Raw genomic sequence first — 20,133 nt, 5'->3', positions numbered from 1 at the left:
CCAGGATTGTTTCTGCCCTCCCTGTTTGTGAGGGCACTAGCCTCATGAATTTGGGTCATATTTATTTATTTAGTGGCTCACTGTGGAGGGGGCTGAGGGAAGGATCTTGGTTCATGTGTGTCAATGTGGGCAGAAACCAAATACAGTGGGACTAAAGCCTGGCACATGCCAATGTGTAGCTGTGTAAAGCCCATCAATCTTCACTGAATGACTAGGCCTCATTAGCCCAAGGTGTCCACAGTTGCTGCATCAGAGGAGAGACATGGAGAGCCATGTGGGTGCACTGCCTTGGTCTGGAAATGGCATCCGCCATGGTCCTTGGGCAAAGTGAACACACAACACTGAGGTCCCTGTCACTTTCCCTCACTCCCTTCTTCCTGCCTTTGAGTGTCTTTTCACTACATTTTATTAGCTTTATTCACATATAAAAGATATTCAAAACACTATACATACACATTTTGATGAATTGGGCACATGCATACACCTGTGATGCTATCCACAATCAAGGAAGTAAACATCTCACCACCTCCAAAAATGTCTGTGTCCTCATGTCTGTGTGTGTTTGGTGGTGAGAACGCTAACATGAGATCTGTCCTATTTGCATCTTTAAAGTGCACAATGCTGTACTGTCTACTGTAAACACTGTGTCTCCAGCACCTCTTGGGAACTTGCTCCTGTTGGATAACTGAAACTCTACACCCAATGTCTAGCATCTGAACATTGCCCCTGCCTTTCAGCTCTTGGCACTCACCATTCTACTGTGAGTTTGACTATTTTAGATAATTGTGTAAGTAGAATCATGCAATATTTGTCCTTCAACAGATAGCAGCTGGTGCCTGTGGGGTTCTAGCAGCTCCTTACCTCCCCTTCCTCACTGTCTCCCTCTCACTGTGAGGACCTTCACTCTGTGTAGCCATGGAGCCCTCTGAACTCATGGTGACTCAGAGAGCATGTGGGCAGCAGTGAGGGTCTGGATTGTGCCTGAGACCTGTGGGGTCATGTGTGCCTCTCTGCACCTTCTCCTGAGGTAGGAAGAAGCTCAGCACCTCTACCTCACCTCCCTGAAGCCTGTGTAGTCTGGCCTGCTCACTGGATCTACAGTGCTTAGGCATCTGCACTCCCGGAGGCCTAAGTTTCCTGGACTGTCCATGGAAAACCCCTGGAAGTCCCTGGTTCAATCTGCACATAGTTCAAGGTCCGCTCAGAGTAGCTGGAGAATAAACAAGGACACCAAAGACCATGCTATGCACCTGTGGCCACCAGATGCATGGTGTGAGTGCAGGGAGCAGTGCCCCAGGCTCCCACCATGCAGGCTGAGCTGCCTGTGCCCTTCCCAGTGTGGGCAGCTGTGGGAGCAAAGCTCTGGTGAGGTCATTTGCTAGGTCAGCAGGACATTTGTCTGTAGGAATGTTAACATGGATGGACTTTAAAAAGCCAAAGAACTGTCAGGTGCTATTGCCTTCTCCAATGTCTACAAATGCTGGCGGGAGCCTGGGCTGTGTGGCTTCCACAGAAGGAGTCTTCCTAGAAACAGGCTGGAGTGGAATTCTTCCATTATTCCAGGGAAGCGGGTGTTTGTTTGCTTTTTTGAGACAGAGTCTCACTCTGTTACCCAGGCTAGAGTGTCCTGGCATCAGCCTAGCTCACAGCAACCTTGAAGTAACAGGTTGTTTGGTGGTGTCTCTCTAAAGTGTGTTGTCTTGAGTACACTTAGTTGTCTCTACAGAGGAATGCCTGGGGCTGGGTGATTCATAAAGAAAAGAGATTTATTTGGCTCATGTTCTATGGGATGTTCAGAAGCATGGAGCCCACCACATCTGCTCCTGGTGAGGGCTGCAGGAGCTTCCTCAGGGAAGGCAAGCCACCTCACATGGCGAGAGCTGGCAGGGAGAGAGGACAAGGTGCCAGGCTCTCTTGAACAGTTTCCTCCTGGGAACTAACTCGCTCAACACCAGAGGAGGGCACCAAGTCCTTCACGAGGGGCCACTCCATGACCCAGACCCCTCCTACCAGGTACCCCCTCTGACACTGAGAACAAATGTCAATGTGGGATTTAGAGGGGGCAAATGTCCAAACCTTAGCAAGCATCTGTAGCTTAGGGGCTTCCTACGTCCATGCTGTCAGCTATGTGCCGAGAGCAGCAGGAAGCTCTGTTCATGTTTGGCTGTGCTATTTCTCTTCTTTTAATGGTCAGGGAAGAATTTCGAATAATTCAGGAAATTCCAAAGACTTAGTTCATAACTAGTGAGCTCATCCTGTCATCCCATTAACTTTTTGCTAATTTTACGACATCCAGAGTGGACAGAACTAGATGGTACATAATGATCTGCCTATCCAGGTTGACTAAAGGGCTTTGGTGAGCCTTCCAGCTCAAGCTCTGGGGATTAGATTTTATCTTTTAAGTCATTTTTTGTCCCTCAGCCTTGGCCTTACCTGTGTTTGGTGCTATTAAACAATAGTTTATACTGTTATCCTAATTTAATGTCTTTTTAAAATTTCAATAGGGGTACATGTAGGTTTTGGTTGCATGGGTGAATTGTATAGTAGTTGGCCTGAGGTTTCAGTGCACCTGTCATGTAACGGTGACACTTTATCAATATCTAGTGCCATCAGAGCAGACATCAGAGCAGAATGGGGACGGAAGCAGGAAGCTTAAAGCCCCCCTTTGCCTCCCTGGGCCAGTGTGAGTCCCTCATGTGCTGGGGGCAAAAGGGAGCCCAGGGAGGCCAAGGCAACATGAGGCATTGGGGCCTGGGGCTGTGGCTCTCCATCAACTTGCCTAGAAATATTTCAATATTTCAACAGTATTTCCATGCAGGGAATATCTGTCCAGGTTAGGCCTCTCCTTGATTGCCATAAAGACTATTGGAAATTTCCAAAAAAAAAAAGGTATAATGACTGAGAATTCCTTTCTCCATTTAAACCGTATCCTTTCAACCTTATTCGCTTGAACAGGAAGACGTCTCAGGCCATTTTCAAGTTAAAACATCATTACTTAGCTGGGCATTGTGGTGGGTACCTGTAGTCCCAGCTACTTGGGAGGCTGAGGCAAGAGAATCAACTAAGCCCAAGAGCTGGAGGTTGCTGTGAGCTGTGATGCTACAGCACTCTACTGAGGGTGACAAAATGAGACTCTGTCTCTACAAAAAAAAAAAAAAGAAAGAAAGAAAAATGTCATTACTCTTGTCCTGGCTGTTGAGCTCAAAGCATGATGATTTATGTGCATAATTTTGTGGGTTCCCTTTAACTGACTTCTTGGACCCTCACCATCATCTGTGCTGTCATCCAGCATCTGTGTCCGAGTCATTTTCTCAAGGTTGCCTCTTTCTCATGCATCTTCTCCCCTCTGCCAGCCTCCCGGGAGGAGTCAAGGCAGACAGCCGGGCATGGCTCAACACAGGAAAGCAGTTTGAGGCTCAGAGGCACTTCATGTGGGCTTCAGCTTTCTGTTTTTACTTGTCTCATTTTTGTTTTTACTCATTGTTCCCTAAAACGTTCAGGAACAAAATACTGTAGAGGATGAACAAGACCCAGGTGATTGTGATTCGGTTAGTAACACTAGAAGTTGTAGGAATTAAGAGCTCAGGCGCTGCAGAAGGTGGAGCTGGGCTTGAGTCCCTGTTATGGGAACAGAAATGTGAGTAGCACAGAGTGCTGAGCCAGGCTCTGAGGTGGGTCTGCCCCAGGCCAGTGACAGTGGAAGACCCCCTGGTGGGACAGCAGCCTGGAGGGGTGCTGCAGTGGCCCACAGACAGGCCACACTTCCACGGGATACTGGCTGCACTGCACCACACAAAACAGAAGTGGCAGAGGATGACAAATGACAGGTTGTAAGAACACAAAGGGAGATGTAAGTAGAGCACAGAAAATAGTTTCTGCAACTAAAATCCATAGCTATTTTCACTAAAAAGATTGGATAATGAGTTGAAGAAAAGAGAAGTCAGTGCAAGGCCTGAGTGCTGGGTTTGCAGCGAGTGAGATAGATGTGTGCAGGCGCACAGCAAAAGTGTGGAGAAGCAATCCTGAGAACAGATAGAGGTTTGAGGCAATGCCCAGGAGACCAGCATGGCACTGCTGGGAGCCCCAGATGCAAACAGCAGTGTACTGTGTGAGCACACACCACACTCACCCTCGGGTGGGGCCTGGGCACCAGCAGCACCTGGTGCTCGCAGAGGTGCAGGGACTCAGCTGCCCAGCTCCACCTCAGAGACTACTTGTGGACAAGAGACCAGGTGATCCATCTGCACGTTGGCCTGGAGAAGCACGGGCCAGCCTGCGGGGTCTGTGCCTCTTCTGCCTCGCCGCAGTCCCCCTTGCAAGTGTGCAACTTCCCAGTGCTTACCGAGGTGCCTGCACAGTCCTGCCCAGGGTATTCCAGCTGGCTCTGTGGACAACTGTTCACTTACAACACTGCTGGGGATGGCTAGGGTGGCCCCCCAGCCAGCAGCAAACTGGACTGTCCCTCATCCCAAGGCAACGCTACCCCTTCCCAGGTGGCTGTCCTGTGTGGGGGCCTCTCCTTCCTGACAGGCTGCCCCTTGATGGTCAGCTCCTCCTGGGCCATAGGTCAGGCAGCAGAGACTGTGTACCCTCCTGCTCTCAGATAGCCAAAAAAGAGCTTTAGGTGCATTAGCAGATGAATTATGATATCATGGTATTTACATTTAAAAGTATGCATTTGAAAGAATGATGGATTTTTTAAAAAAGGATATTAATATATACTAGCAATTACATTACTTTGTACTTTATTTTTAATAGCACCTAATGCTTATAACATACTGAAGGGGTTTTTTTATTCTTTTTAAAAATTTTTTATTTTTTTTATTAAGTCATATATACATAGATCATGAATACGTTTATGCCTTTGTGGGATTCAATGTGTTGACTATTTGTACAAAATGGAGTGCTTACATCCTACTAATTAACATAGCTTTCACCTCATTTACTTAATCACAGTGTTAAAACATTTGTGTTCAATACTTGATAGATTTGACTTGTGCTCTTGCAATATGCTCCATAGATGTGGTCCCACCATTCATCCTCCCTCTATTGAAGAACCCCCCTCCTTTCCCATGTTCCTTCCCTTCCCTCCTTCATCCTGGGCTGTAGTTGTGATTCATCTCTCATATGAAAGTGTGAGTATCATTATAAATTGGTTTTATAGTAGTACCGAGTACATTGGATATTTTTTTCCATTCCTGACATATTTTACTAAGAAGAATATTTTCTAGTTCCATCCATGTAAACATAAAAGAGGTAAAGTCTCCATTTTTTAATGCTGCATAGTATTCCATGATATACATATACCACAATTTATTAATCCATTCATGGGTCGATGGGCACTTGGGCTTCTTTTAAGATTTGGCAATTATGAATTGAGCTGCAATGAACAATCTGGTGCATATATCTTTGTTGCCAATTGATTTTTGGTCTTTTGGATATACACCTAGTAGAGGAATTTCAGGTCTACATTTAGATCCCTGAGTGTTCTCTAAACTTCTTTCCAAAAGGAACGTACTAGCTTGCACTCCCACCAGCAGTGCAGAGTGTTCCCAGAAGTGTTCCCTCCACATGCACACCAACATGTGTAGTTTGGGGATTATGTGATAGGGCTACTCTTACTGGAGTTAGATGATATCTCAAAGTGGTTTTGGTTTGCATTTCTCTGATGATTAAAGATGATGAGCATTTTTTCATGTGTCTGTAGATCGTGCACCTGTCTCTTCAGAGAAGCTTCTGCCTACAATGAAATTGGATCACTTCTGTCTCTTGCCCACAATGAAATTGGATCACTTGTTCTTTTCTTTCTTTCTTTCTTTCTTTCTTTCTTTCTTTCTTTCTTTCTTTCTTTCTTTCTTTCTTTCTTTCTTTCTTTCTTTCTTTCTTTCTTTCTTTCTTTTTTTTTTTTTAGACAGAGTCTCATTTTGTCACCCTCAGTAGAGTGCCATGGCATCACAGTTCACAGCAACCTCCAGCTCTTGGGCTTAGGTGATTCTCTTGCCTCTGCCTCCTGAGTAGCTGGGACCACAGGTTTCCACCATAATGCCCGGCTATTTTTTGTTGCAGTTTGGCTAGGGCCGGGTTTGAACCCACCACCCTTGGTATATGGGGCCGGTGCCCTACTCACTGAGCCACAGGCGCCGCCCCACTTGTTCTTTTCTTATTAATACATTTGAGTTCTCTGTGGATTCTGGTTATTAAACCATTGTCGGAAATATAACCTGCAAAAATCCTCTCCCATTTTGAGGGCTGTCTACTTGCTTTACTTACTGTTTTCTTGGCAGTGAGGAAGCTTTTTAGTCTGATCAGATCCAAGTAATGTATTTTTGATGTTGCTTCAATTGCCCGGGGGTTCCTCCTTATAAAGTAGTCTCCCAGGTAAATTTTTTCAAGTGTTTCCCCTGCACTTTCTGCAAGAAGAGGGAAATGTATAGCATTGCAAGCCTTCCTCAAAACAATGGAAAGAGAGGAAGTCAACAACTTAATGGGGCATCTCAAGCAACTGGAAAAGGAAGAATCTTCCAACCCCAAGCCCAGTAGAAGAAAAGAAATAACTAAAATTAGAGCAGAATTAAATGAAATTGAAAACGAAAGGATTATACAACAGATCAATCAATCAAAAAGTTGGTGTTTTGAAAAGGTCAATAAACTAGATAAAACTTTGGCTAACCTAACCAGAAATAAAAGAGTAAAATCCCTAATTTCATCAATCACAAGTGATAAAGGCCAAATAATGACAGACTCCTTAGAAATTCAAAAAATCCTTAATGAATATTATAAAAGACTCTATTCTCAGAAGTATGAAAATATGAAGGAAATGGATCAATACTTGGAAACACGCCACTTTCCTAGACTTAGCCAGAAAGAAGTGGAAATGTTGAACAAGCCTATATCAAGTTCTGAAATAGCATCAATTATAAGAAATCTCCTCCAAAAGAAAAGCCTGAGAGCAGATGGCTTCACATTAGAATTCTACCAAACCTTAAAGAGGAACTAGTACCTATATTACTTAACCTTTTCCAAAACATAGAAAAAGAAGGAATACTCCCCAACACATTCTATGAAGCAAATATTACCCTGATCCCAACCCAGGAAAAGACCCAACAAGAAAAGAAAATTATAGACCAATATCTCTAATGAATATTGATGCAAAAATAATCAGTAAGATCCTAACAAACAGAATCCAGCAACACATCAAACAAATTATACATCATGAACAGGTGGGTTTCACCCCAGGGTCCCAAGGATGGTTCAATATATGCAAATCTAATAATAATACATCACATAAACAAAATAAAAAATCATATAGTTCTCTCAATTGATGCAGAAAAAGCTTTTGATAATATCCAGCATCCTTTCTAGAGCAGAACACTTAAGAAAATAGGTAAAGAAGGAAAATTTCTTTAACTGATGGAGGCCATCTATAGCAAACCCACAGCCAATAGTATGTTTAATGGAGTAAAATTGAAATCATTTCCACTCAGATCAGGAACCAGGCAAGGTTGCCCATTGTCTCCACTGCTTTTTAACGTTGTAATGGAAGTCTTAGCCATCGCAATCAGGCATGAGAAGGCAATCAAGGGTATCCAAATAGGATCAGAGGAGATCAAACTGTCACTTTTTGCAAAGGATATGATTGTAAATCTGGAAAACCCCAAGGACTCAACTATGAAACTCCTAGAAGTGATCAAGGAATACAGCAGTGTCTCAGGATACAAAATCAATACTCAGAAATCTGTAGCCTTTATATATATATGAATAATAGTCAAGGTGAAAAACAATCAAGAACTCTATTCCCTTTACAATAGTGCCAAAGAAGATGAAATATCTGGGAGTGTATCTAGCAAAGGATGTGAAAGATCTCTATAAATAAAACTAGGAAACTCTGAAAAAAGAAATAGCTGATGATGCTAACAAATGGAAAAATATACCATGCTCATGGCTGGGAAGAATCAACATTGTTAAAATGTCTATACTTCCCAAAGCAATCTACAGATTTAATGCAATCCCTATTAAAGTACCTCTGTCATACTTTAAAGATCTGGAAAAATTAGTACTTTGTTTTATATGGAACAGAAAAAAAACTTAAATAGCCAAGACATTACTCAGAAATAAAAACAAATCAGGAGGTATCATGCTATCAGACTTCAGATTATACTGTAAATCTATAATGATCAAAACAGCATGGTACTAGCATAAAAATAGAAAGGTAGATGTATGGAACAGAATTGAAAACCAAGAGATGAACCCAGACACTTATCATCATTTGATCTTTGATAAGCCTATCAAAAATATAAATTGGGGGAAAGATTCTCTATTTCATAAATGGTGCTGGATGAATTGGCTGGCAACTTGTAGAAGTCTGAAACTAGACCCACCCCTTTCTCCTCTAACAAAAATTGACTCTCACTGGTTAAAGGACTTAAATATTAAGACATGAAACATACTGAAGGTTTTACTGTTTTTTGTTGTTGTTTGTTTGTTTTGTTTTTTAAATATTTAAAATCTCACTCTGGTGCCCTGACTAGAGTGCTGTGGCATCATAGCTCATAGCAACCTCAAGTTCTTGGGCTAAAGCGATCCTCTTGCCTCAGTTTTTCTATTTTTAGTAGAGATGGAGTCTCGCTCTGGCTCAGGCTGGTCTCAAACTCCTGAACTCAGGCAATCCACCCGCCTCGGCCTCCCAGGTGCTGGGATTACAGGCATGAGCCACCGCACCTGGCCTCGAATGTTTTACTTATTCATTATTTTTAGAGCTGCTTAGTTTAATGTTTACTTTTAAATCAGGTTATACATATAGTTTAAAGTGCTAAGCCAGCCTTGAGTTCTTATTTAAGAAAATCAACACATGAAGTTCTATGGCTGAAGAGATGAGGGGGTAAGGCCCCAATTCCTGGTGTCAGGAGACTGGGGGTGCAGCAGGTGGTGGCTCTCCTTCCCTTTGTTCTCAGCATTAAATGCTGTCATGTGTCACTCATACACCTCCTCCACACTGGGCTTGGCTTTCTGTGTGTGATGGCTGCGTGATCTTCCCCAGATGTGTTACTGTCACTGCCCTCCTCCTGCTGCTCCCTATGGCAGTTGACATAAGGCACCTGTCCCAAGCATCAGGTCCAGGGATCCTGTCTCTGTCTCTGGGGATGTTCCGTAGTGCCTGGCAGTGACTGTGTGAACTTACATCTTCCTGAGCCTTCCAGTCGGCTCCATGGCTGCATCTTTCCCATTCCTCATTAGCAATGGCAGCAACCGGTGGCATGTGGGGTCGGGGGAGGGGGGATTGTGCCTTCTGAACACACAGAAATGCCACAGCCACTGGGTGTTCAATTAGTTACAATAAAGCAAAATTTATCTCTGCCAGAAAGGTGTGGTAGATGTGGCATGGCTCACTGGAGAGTTCTGCATAGCACCTGCTAGTTGTAGAGTCTGACACCTGTTATTGTGCTGCGATTGTCCACAGGCTCTGGGTGACTGGCGGTGGGGAAGTGGCTTGGCACAGATGCACCTCTGTGCGGTTTGTAGTCAGCTGCATTCTGATTCTTCTGAACACTAGCAAAATCAGCACTTCCGTGCCTTTTGGGAGTTCAGTGTCCTCATCTGCTGATCAAAGGAGCCCAGACCCACTTGCAGGATTCTCTGAGGGTTGAGTAAGTTGGTGCATGCACAGTGTCAGCACAGGGCTATCAGGTTCGATCCTCCCATTGGATCATGCATCCCAGGCTCCTGTGCCCCCAGCCCATGTGAGACCCACAAGGGCAGCTGAGGCACATTGAGGACAAGGAGAATGAGTTAGTCATGTGTCTAGAATCGGAGACACACAGGTGAGTCCAAGTTCAAGTTTGCTGTGGTTTCTCTTCTCGAGTCTTACATTTCTTAAGGTTTGCTGAAAAAGTGCCCTGGCTTTTGTAAGTTGGTCCCACGGTGGCAGCTCCCTTGAGCTCCATGGCATGTGGTATCAGTGTTTTTTCCCTCCACAGATCCCCGTGCTCCTGAACCTGAGCCAGGACCCAGAGGTCAGCCTGCCCATGCCACCACTAATGTACGCACTGGCCCTTGGCGCCTGCCTGGGAGGTAAGGGGCTGCTGGGCATGTTGGGGAGGGCATATCAGATTGAGAGCAAATTAGAGAGAGTGCGATGATTGTTGGGTGAAAATACACCTTCAGCTTTGTCCAGAGCAATTCCAGAGCCACTTGGGTCTGCTGTGAAGTCTGTCACTTCCCACTTTCTGCAGAAAGTGTCTCTGACATCCCAAACCTGCAGAGAGGACAGGCTGATGTGCTCCCACACCATGCCATGTGGACTATCTAGAAACAGACTCCATGAGAGAGGCCAACTGAGAAGCTGTCTTTCTTGCTCTCTCTTATTCCTTCCTTAAGTGGTAGAGGCACAAATGGAGTGGAGACTCAAACCAAAGACTGAGAAGAAAGAGTCAAGAACTTTTTTGGTGGTGGGGTTTGCACATTGGAGAAATTGAAGAATGTCAGGAGAGACTGGCCTCTGGTGACCAGACTGGCACCTGCGCCTGGGAAGTGGTTGTGTTGAAGAGGCTGATACGGAACCCTTCTCACACTTAAGAAGCCTGATCCCCTCTGGGGACACAAGAGGATTGTGAAGAATCTTGTTAGATGGATGCAACAGATACACTTTACAGTTTTACTCTTATATCCAGGAAGGCTCAGATAATCCAGCTTTCTTTGTTCTTTGATTGATCTCTGACTATTAAATCAATAATTTTCTTGTTAGTTTATCTTCTTGGTTGCAAAGGGGGATTAATGTCATCCAGTGAATTTTTTATAATTTCTGGAGATGGCTACTCCACTTAACTCAGTGACTGGGGTCTTCAGTTCTTAGGAGAGTGTAGAACTGTGGTAATAACTCCATCTGAGTACCAGCCCAAGGTAAGCAGTCCCTCCATTCAGGGCTATATTTAACACTGGCAGTAAGAAGTGGCATCCCAGGACACCTGGAAGAACATCCTCTGTGAGGGCTTTTGTTCGTTCTACCTTAGCAAGCGTTTGCTGTGACCTGGTGTTGTGCAGACCAGAAGCACCTCATCCCTGTCCTGCATGGGAAGGACAGTCCCCTGCAGCACAGATGGGCACTCCTGTCACAGGTGTACCAGGGAGTGATGGGGATGGTCAGAGGGGCTGCTCTGGGCAGGTAAAGGGGGAAATCCCTCCCAGGCTAGCAGGACAGGTGAACATGAGGAGATTTCTCAAGGAACAATGTTAATGTGGACTGTTTATAGCTAATACCTAAAATAGGATTAAATACTGACTGACTGAGCACATTCTGGAAGCAAGGATACAGCTGTGGTGAATAATAAGGTTTAAAGTTTTTAGATCTTTATTATTTAATTTTAATTATTTATTTTAGAGATAGGCTAGAGTGCAGTGGCATGATCACAGCTCACAACAGCCCCAAAATTCTGGGCTTAAGGGATTCTCCTGTTTTAGCCTCCTGAGTGGCTGGCACTACAGGCACCTGCCATAACACCTGTCATAGTCCTATCTGAAGGACTGGTGTCTCTTTACCTCACCACGGGGGATGCTAATTTTTATGCTTTCACCTCACCACGGGGGATGCTAATTTTTATGTTTTCTGTCCAGTGGAACATTATCAGTGGTTTGCGAGCATGACCTGGATAATCCAGCTTGTGCTGGCTGATCGATGCAGGAAGTTGCACTAGTTTCTCTCTGTGCAGTGTTCATCAGAAACAGCCAGGAGTAGTTTAAACGCCTCTCTTGTTATGCTGTAGACCATCTCTCTGTACAGGGTGGTCTACATGCCAGGACAGGTGAAGACAAGTGAAGCTGTTCACATGCACAGCCAAGCCCATGCAAGTCTCAGCACATGGGGCCCAGGAAGGAGGCTTTGGCTGGGGCAGTGACAGAGGGTGTCAGCCTCCTCACTTCATGCAGCCCCGTGCCCTGGGGGCACTGTCAGACCCTGCCAGCATCTTACTCCTGCAGCAACCATCCACATCTGAACCATGTGCTTGTATTCTTATAGTTGTGCAAACCCCATAGCTACACTGAGGTGCCAGGGAAGGTGATGAAGGCCCTCCCTTCACACAGATGGAGCTGTTCCCTGTCTCTTCCCTGCTGCTGACAGTCAGGGCCAGGCAGGTGCACCCCTCCCCCTGCCAGGGGCCAGCATGGAGCTGGGCAGACAGAGCCATGTGGAATCAGGGCAACTTTAGCGGGTGTTGTCTGTGTGGCAGGAGGGCCTCCTGGTAATTAGTGTCCTGGTCCGGAGGACAAACCTCAGAAGAGGGATGGTGGTCCTGCTTCTTTGTCTGCACACCATTGTGTCCAGATGGAAGATGCTGTGATGCCCAGAGCCATCCCCAGCCTGTGTGTGGGGCCCACTCTGCACGCTGTTGACAGTAGCAGCACACACGGTGGAGGTAACTGGTCCTCAGGGCTTGCTGAGGTCCACAGCAGATGCCTCTGGGCTTGCTCAGCTGCTCACCACCTGCCACCTGGACGGCATCTCCTTTTACATCTTCCTTTCCTTACAACCAAATACAAATTGATATCACAGAAATGATCATCTATTTTCTAATGTTATAAAGCTTAGAAGATTCATGAGTTCAGGGGAGGTTTTCAGAATCCAAGTCTAGCATGTTCCCATCACCCTGATGGGCAGACGTCATTTCCATTATGTGTGTGTGTGGGCCGACCCAGCTCATCCCCCACATCTCGGTTGTTCTATCTGCTGCACCTGCTGTGGCTGAGCGCTGCCGTGCTTGTCTCTCTCCACTGACAAAGAAGACATGGGTGACCATCTTGGAGCCTTCGATGTGACATAAACATTCTCCTCCCTGCCTTCCCGCCTCCCATGAGGCTGGAAAACTATCCTGTGGTGGGAAGGAGAGGCCTGCCTGGCATTGGGAACACAGGACTGAGGCTTGCCAGCACTCTGCCTCTGCACAGCTCCTCACAGGAAACAGTCACCACGCAGGACAGCTTGGAAGGGTTCTCAGCCTGGCAGAAGTGATGGGACAGATGCATCCATGCTGTGGCACCCTGGGGAGGCTGTCAGGGCTACACTGCCGTGGACAAGTGCACATCGCTACTTGCTCCAGCCCTGCAGATATTCTCCGTGACTGTCCACAGGAAGGGCTCAGCCAGCGTGAGACTCATCCCTTGCTGACCCATCCTTTAGTTCACCAATCTGAGAGAGAGAGAGAAAGAGAGAGAGAGAGAGAGAGAGAGAGAGAGTCTTTTTTTCGACAGTCTGAGAACAGATGTCAGAACTGAGCTGTACTGAGTCTAGGTCAAGTGCCTGTCCCCAAATGCTGACCACCATGGTTCAGTGGGATGGGAAAGCTTGTCGACTTGGCCGCATGAATTCAGCCTTCCCTGGGTGTGTGTGAGTGTGGGGGTAGATGGCCTGCTTGGCAAGCTCTGGCCCATGCCTCTCCCAGGCTTTGAGGACTACATGTGTTTGACTGTAGGGGCTGACCAGAGAGTGTTTTTTTTTTTTTTGTAGAGACAGAGTCTCACTTTATGGCCCTCGGTAGAGTGCCGTGGCCTCACACAGCTCACAGCAACCTCCAACTCCTGGGCTTAAGCGATTCTCTTGCCTCAGCCTCCCGAGTAGCTGGGACTACAGGCGCCCGCCACAACGCCCGGCTATTTTTTGGTTGCAGTTCGGCCGAGGCCGGGTTTGAACCCGCCACCCTCGGTATATGGGGCCGGTGCCTTACCGACTGAGCCACAGGCGCTGCCCTGACCAGAGAGTGTTTTATGGGAAGGAGGCCCTTTGGTACAGAATGCCAAGTCAAGTGGCTCCATCTGGTAGCTTTTATTCATCTTTTGTCCACTGAAATTTTCCTGGTAGGTGTGTAGGCCTGAAGTCCTGAGGAAGGTGACTCTCATCTGAGAGTTGATTCCAGTTGACACACATTCTCACCTTTACCTGTGACCTGCTTGTGTTTCCTCTCATAGCTGCCCCTGGTCCCTCAGTTTCTGTCCGTTCTGGTCAGCACTTTGCCACTTCTCTGTCTCATGGGTCAGCATAGCCTTATCCAGAAATGAATCATGATATTTATAGGCAGTGAGTTTATTTTCTGGTTGAGTGTGTGGATGCATTTGTGTCCGTGTGTTTCCAGATATTTGCAAACCAATCACTTTGATGGTGCCTGTAAAGTCATCATCAAACCAAAGCCTTTGGGATGATTCACAGATCGTGGAACAACACAGGACAGAAACTCACCACCAAGATAAGCTGAGATTTTATTATTGAAATTTTGGTTTTAGGTAATGGGACGCTGATTGGAGCCTCAGCAAATGTCGTGTGTGCAGGGATTGCAGAACAGCACGGATATGGGTTCTCATTCATGGAATTTTTCAGGTATTTTAAAAATGTATTTAAAAATTCTTTGAACTATCTAATTTCTAAGCTTAAAAGAAAAAGCACAAAGCAAATTATTAAACCCAGGATAAGCACGTTTTAGCATTTAGAGAGATTTTGGTATAGGTGAGGTTAGCACAGGAAAAAAACGCATTAAATATGTACTGCTGGGATTAGATGTAACACTGTGGGTAATTCAGACATTCTGAATGATTCAGGTTGTTGAGTCAGGAGCCCAGTAAAGGGCTGTGGGCTGCCAGTTATTCCATGTTGCTGTCTTTTTGAAGAGTCCAATGGGGCTTATGCCTTAACTATCTATGAAGATGGTACATAGCGGGACACTGCGGCCCTTGCTGCAGCCTAGAACTGGGTGGTGGTACTGGGCGTCACATAGCAGTGTTCCCTGTGTCTTCTGGTGCACACCCTTAGGAGCTCTGTACAGAGGAAGGGCCCATGGTGAGGCCCCGTCAGGAGGTCTGCACAGCAGTGAGGTCCATGGGGGGATACCCTCAGGAGCTCTGCACAGAGGCAAGGCCTGTGGGGGGGCACTCTCAGGAGGTCTGCACAGAGGCGTGGCTCCTAGGGGGCACACCTAGCACGTTTCTTCCTATTCAGAGGCACCTGCCTTTGGTGCCTGCAAAAGAGGCCCTGATCTGGGTGGGGAGCTGGGTCTACCTTGGGGTCCTGACTGCCTGCGAGCCAGTGTCCAAGTGGCACAGTTGCACACTGCAAGCAGGTCAGTGGGCAGAACTGAGGTTGGCAGCCCCTGAAAAATGGTGCTGTCAGAATGCGCTTAATTTATTTGGTGTTGAGCAAGAATCCTGCAAAGTTCTTTGACTATAAACTCACAGATGGGTGTGTGCACAGGGATGGTTTGGTGTTGGCTAAGTGGCGGAGAGACCAGACCTGCAGCTGGGGGAGGCAGTGGCCCTGGCCTCAGGCATTGCTGCTGCGGCCAGCTTGGTGCTCAGGCCCCACTGTCACAGCAGGGTGGCACCACAGGCAGTCTCTGTGTCTAACGGGGTTCTGACTTTTGTCAGATTGCTCTTTTGGCCGTTTCCATAGTTCTTGAGGAAGTTGTGATACTTTGTAATTTTTCTGAGACATTAATTTGAATTACACTCCAGGGTGACATGTGTGTGGGAAAGACCTTGGCTGGTGAGGGGGCTACATAACAGCCATGGAGCCGGGCACTTTGCTGACCCTGCCACTCAGAGACAAGGCTCAGAACCTAGTGCTCAGCCACCTTCTTCCTCTTCAGACTCTCATCTGCTTCTGAGAGGATAGAAGAAATAATCCATCACTCAAACAAGAATTCTCTTAGTAAGAATGGCAGTCATTGTAGCAGCTGTGGTGGTGGCCTCGCAGCAAGGCCACCCTACACTGCCATCTTCTCATCTGTGCCCCCAGGCAGTGTGGGTCCAGACCCAGAGAAGGCAGGGAGGGGGCAGAGACAAGGGGCAGTGGAGACACAGATGTGGGTCCAGCAGTCCCAGTCCCCTCCTGTTTGGGCCAGGCTCCTGATTTCTGGAAGGCTGTCTGTCATTCAGCCTTTGATCTCTGCTTTGGTTGGCCAAGCACCCTGAACAGTGGCCTGTCTGCTTTCTGGGGACCCATAGGCGGTACTAAAGAGAGCAGGAAAGCCTCATAGCCATGGTACAATGCCGGCTGGTCTCACAGGTGGGCACGGAAGGCCTGGTGTTAATACTGTGAAAACATTGAGGGTTTTTAGGGTAACAGTGCACCCAAGTCTGGTCTTTCCCACAGCATCACTTTGGAATGGTGACCAGGGAATCTGCCCACCTGAAAGGGCAGGTGTCCCCATACCAGAATATGCAAAGTCCCTGTAGGTCAGCTCCAGTGGGTGACACGTGTGTGAGCTGGACTTCCCATGTAGGTCTCACCTTTGGAGCACTGTGTGTGACACTGTCTATGTGTGTGTCTGCTGTTACAGTAGTGAACGGCACTTAGGAACTTGATGGCCTCAGAAACCTTGGGCAAGACTGCCAGTTGGCTCCCTAAAATTTCACTGGCCCCGGCCTTGTGAGTCACGTTATCTTCTCTGTCTCAGAGAGCAGCTGTGCCTTCGCTGGTTCTAGTTCTTCTCCCAGCTCTGACCACCCTTCTTGCCAGGTCCTGCTGTGTGAGAATCAGAATGGATTTCCCAGGGAATAACCATCTAATTGTTGGAGGCCGTATGGGCACCACATGCTGGATTTGCTGTGGCAGACGCACAATCTGAGTTCTATCTGACTTATTTAAAAATTTCTTTCCATAGAGGTGGCTTCCTGTGGTACACATCACAAAATGTTAAATTCCTGCTCTGTTTATTGCATAAAACAATAAAATATATGAGTAAACTATAATTTTGCCACCCAGAAATAACCACTGATGATAATTTGTTAAGTTTTCTTACATTTCCCTGCTTCCTGGATGATATGTATTTGTTTTTTAACAATGTTTCTTAATCACATTGTATCCTACCTTGTTTATTCTTTATAAGCTGTTGTGAGCATTTTATCAGGCCATTAATTACTCCTCCAAAGTGGAGTATTGATGCTGCAACACACAGATATATGCCTGTTTATTTCACCCTGAGGCACCGGGGGTGCTTCCTGTTCTTCACTGTCACAATGATAAATATCTTCACAAGTAAAACTTGCTTTCATTTCTGATAATTGAAGATGAAGTTCCTGATTTATGACACTGACTAGATGAATAATGTCTTAAGAACCTGGGTAACATGGGCAGGCTGGCACTCAGAAATGCTGCTCTCCACCCTCACCACTGAGCCTCACACTTTAATCGCTCAGGGTTCATCTGGCTGGCTAACCATAGATTCCTGTTTTGTTTTAATTAATTCTACTGAGATTAAACTCTTCCTGTTAAGTATTGAGTATTTGCATTTCTTATTTTGTAAACTTTATATTCTTATTCTTTGCCTATGTGTTTCTCTTGAGAGATTTGAATTCTTCCTATTTTGGGGGGAGCGCTCTTTGCATCTGTAGGAACAAGTTCTGACATGTAAGTTTTCAGTAGATTATTGACTATTTTTCAGTTTATCTGTGTGTTTTAAACTTTGCCGAGGAGCTTTTAGATAAACTTTAGTCAAAATTGATACACGTTACCTTTATTTTTAATCTAGACTTTTTCTGGTTTTGTTAAACAAATTTTATTTTATTTTGGAGGGGGTATTGCCTTACTTTCTTTGTTTTTATTGTTGGGGATTTTTTTCATTGAGCATACAAAGAACTGGTTACATTGATTGCATGTGTTAGCTAAAGTCCCTCTTATAATTGTGTCTCGCCCCCAAAGGTGTGTTACACACTGTGAAGCTCCCCACCCCTCTCCTTCCTTCCTTCTCTCTGCTCTTCCCTTCCCCCACCCTCTCCCCACTTCCTTCTCTCTGTTCTCCCCTTTCCTCACCCCCTACCATGTACTAGGTCATCAACTGTCCTCATATGAGAATTGAGTACATAGGATTCTTGCTTCTCCATTCTTGTGATGCTTTACTAAGAATAATGTGTTCCCCATCCAGATTAATACAAAGGATGTAAAGTCTCCATCTTTTTTAATGGATGAATGGTATTCCATGTATACATGTACCGCAGCTTGTTAATCTATTGCTGGGTTGGTGGGCATTTAGGCTGTTTCCACATTTTGGCAATTGTAAATTGAACTGCGATAAACAGTTTAGTGCAAGTGTCCTTATGGTAAAAGCATTTTTTTCCTCCTGGGTAGATGCCCAATAATGGGATTGCAGGATCAAATGGGAGGTCTAGCTTGAGTGCTTTGACGGTTGTCCATACTTCCTTCCAAAAATATCATATTAGTTTGCAGTCCCATCAGCTATTAAACAAATTTTAAATTAAACAGAGAAAGAGAGAGACACAGAGAGAGATAACTTGTGAACACTTTGCCCAGATGCTCCCAATAGTAAACTCTCAAAAAACCATAGTAAAACCAGGACTTTGAAATCAACACAGCCCAGGTACAGAGTTCCATCACTTTTTATATCTTTTTATAGCCACATCTGCTTCCCTCTCACCTTTACCCACCCCCACAGTTAATCTGTCTTCCATCTCTAAAACACTGTCATAGCAAGAATTCTCTATAAATGGAATCACACAATATGTGACCTTTCCGATTGGCCTTTTCCACTCAGCATCACGACCCAGCAATTCCTCCGAGTTAGCTCACATATCAATATTTTATTCCTTTCCTGCATCCTGTGCTACAGCTGTACCACATTTGGTTTAATAAGTCATGCGTGGAAGAGCATCTTAGGTTGTTCCCAATCTGTGGTTATTATAAATAGAGTTGATGTGACATTTCCTCCCAATCTCCAATTGTCTATTCATCTACTAACAGGTTCTTCTACAAAGCAAAAGATTTGAATCTTAAGGAGGCCCAATGTGCCAAATTTTCCTTTCACATATCATGCTTTTGGTGTCCAAAGCATGACAACATGAGAACTTGAACTCTCTGCCAAGCAAAGATTTTCTATCTTTTTTTACCTAAAAGTTGTATAGTTTTATATTTTATATTACAGTTCATGTTCCATTTTGAGTTAATTTTTGTTTGAGGTGCGAAATTTAGATCAAGGTTCTTGTTTTTTTGTCCCCCGCGGACAGCACATGACTGGAATCACTGGGTGTAAAGACTGTGCTTTTCCCTTGAATTGCTCCTGCGACCTTGTCAACAGTCAGGTGAGCATGTCTCTGCAACTCTCAGTGGGTACCCCGCTCCAGTCTGTTGAGCTGTGTGGGATCTATGTGGCTGCTCCTCCCTACACGCAGTGTGTCATGGTCGCTACAGCTGACAGAACTGCTTCAAAAGAGAAACACCACAGTGCATTACGTTTTCATCAGGATCAGAAATATTGGAATACACAAGAACTTAAAATAACCCTAATAAAATTGTTGGTATTGAGGTCTGTGAATAACTTCTTATAATTATTTAAAAATTTTGTCTGTTTCAGTGGTGATTTACACCTCCCATTTCTTATCTGGGGACTTGTTTTTGATTTGATCTATCTAGTTCTGCTTTATTTTTCAAAAACTAAGATTCTGATTTATTTATTAGGTATACTTTTCTATTTTCTGCCTCACCAATTTCTGCTTTTGTCTTTTTTTTATTATTAAATCATAGCTGTGTACATTAATGCGATCATGGGGCACCATACACTGGTTTTATAGACCGTTTGACACATTTTCATCACACCGTTTAACATAGCCTTCCTGGCATTTTCTTAATTATTGTGTTAAGACATTTATATTCTACATTTACTAAGTTTCACATATACCCTTGTAAGATGCACCGTAGGTGTAATCCCACCAATCACCCTCTCTCTGCCCATCCTCCCCCCTGCCCCCCTCCCTTCCCCATATTCTTAGGTTATAACTGGGTTATAGCTTTCATATGAAAACCATAAATTAGTTTCATAGTAGGGCTGAGTACATTAGATACTTTTTCTTCCATTCTTGAGATATTTTACTAGGAAGAATATGTTCCACCTCCATCCATGTAAACATGAAAGAGGTAAAGTCTCCATCTTTCTTTAAGCTGCATATGATTCCATGGTGTACATATACCACAATTTATTAATCCATTCGTGGATCGATGGGCACTTGGGCTTTTTCCATGACTTAGCAATTATGAATTGGGCTGCAATAAACATTCTGGTACAAATATCTTTGTTATAATGTGATTTTTGGTATTCTGGGTATATACCTAGTAGAGGAATTATAGGATTGAATGGCAGATCTATTTTT

The 20,133-nt window shown here is 45.1% G+C and overlaps 1 protein-coding gene across 6 annotated transcripts in view; it reads left to right on the top strand.

Annotated features, from left to right (window-relative positions):
* OCA2 (OCA2 melanosomal transmembrane protein) overlaps positions 1 to 20,133 on the top strand; it is a 535,577-nt gene that overhangs the window by 309,112 nt on the left and 206,332 nt on the right. For 4 of the 6 annotated variants that reach the window (XM_053582039.1, XM_053582036.1, XM_053582041.1 and 1 more), the window contains 2 exons: positions 9,975 to 10,068; positions 14,266 to 14,359. The exons of the other annotated variants lie outside the window; for them this stretch is intronic. In XM_053582039.1, coding sequence (XP_053438014.1) covers positions 9,975 to 10,068; positions 14,266 to 14,359 — 188 coding nt within the window. The remainder of the gene's footprint in view (positions 1 to 9,974; positions 10,069 to 14,265; positions 14,360 to 20,133) is intronic. 6 annotated transcript variants of the gene reach the window in all.

The sequence above is a fragment of the Nycticebus coucang genome, chromosome 2 (assembly GCF_027406575.1).
Source record: "Nycticebus coucang isolate mNycCou1 chromosome 2, mNycCou1.pri, whole genome shotgun sequence".
Taxonomy (NCBI): Eukaryota; Metazoa; Chordata; class Mammalia; order Primates; family Lorisidae; genus Nycticebus; species Nycticebus coucang.
Note: the sequence above shows the minus strand (reverse complement) of the source record. Positions and strands in the feature narration are given on the sequence as shown.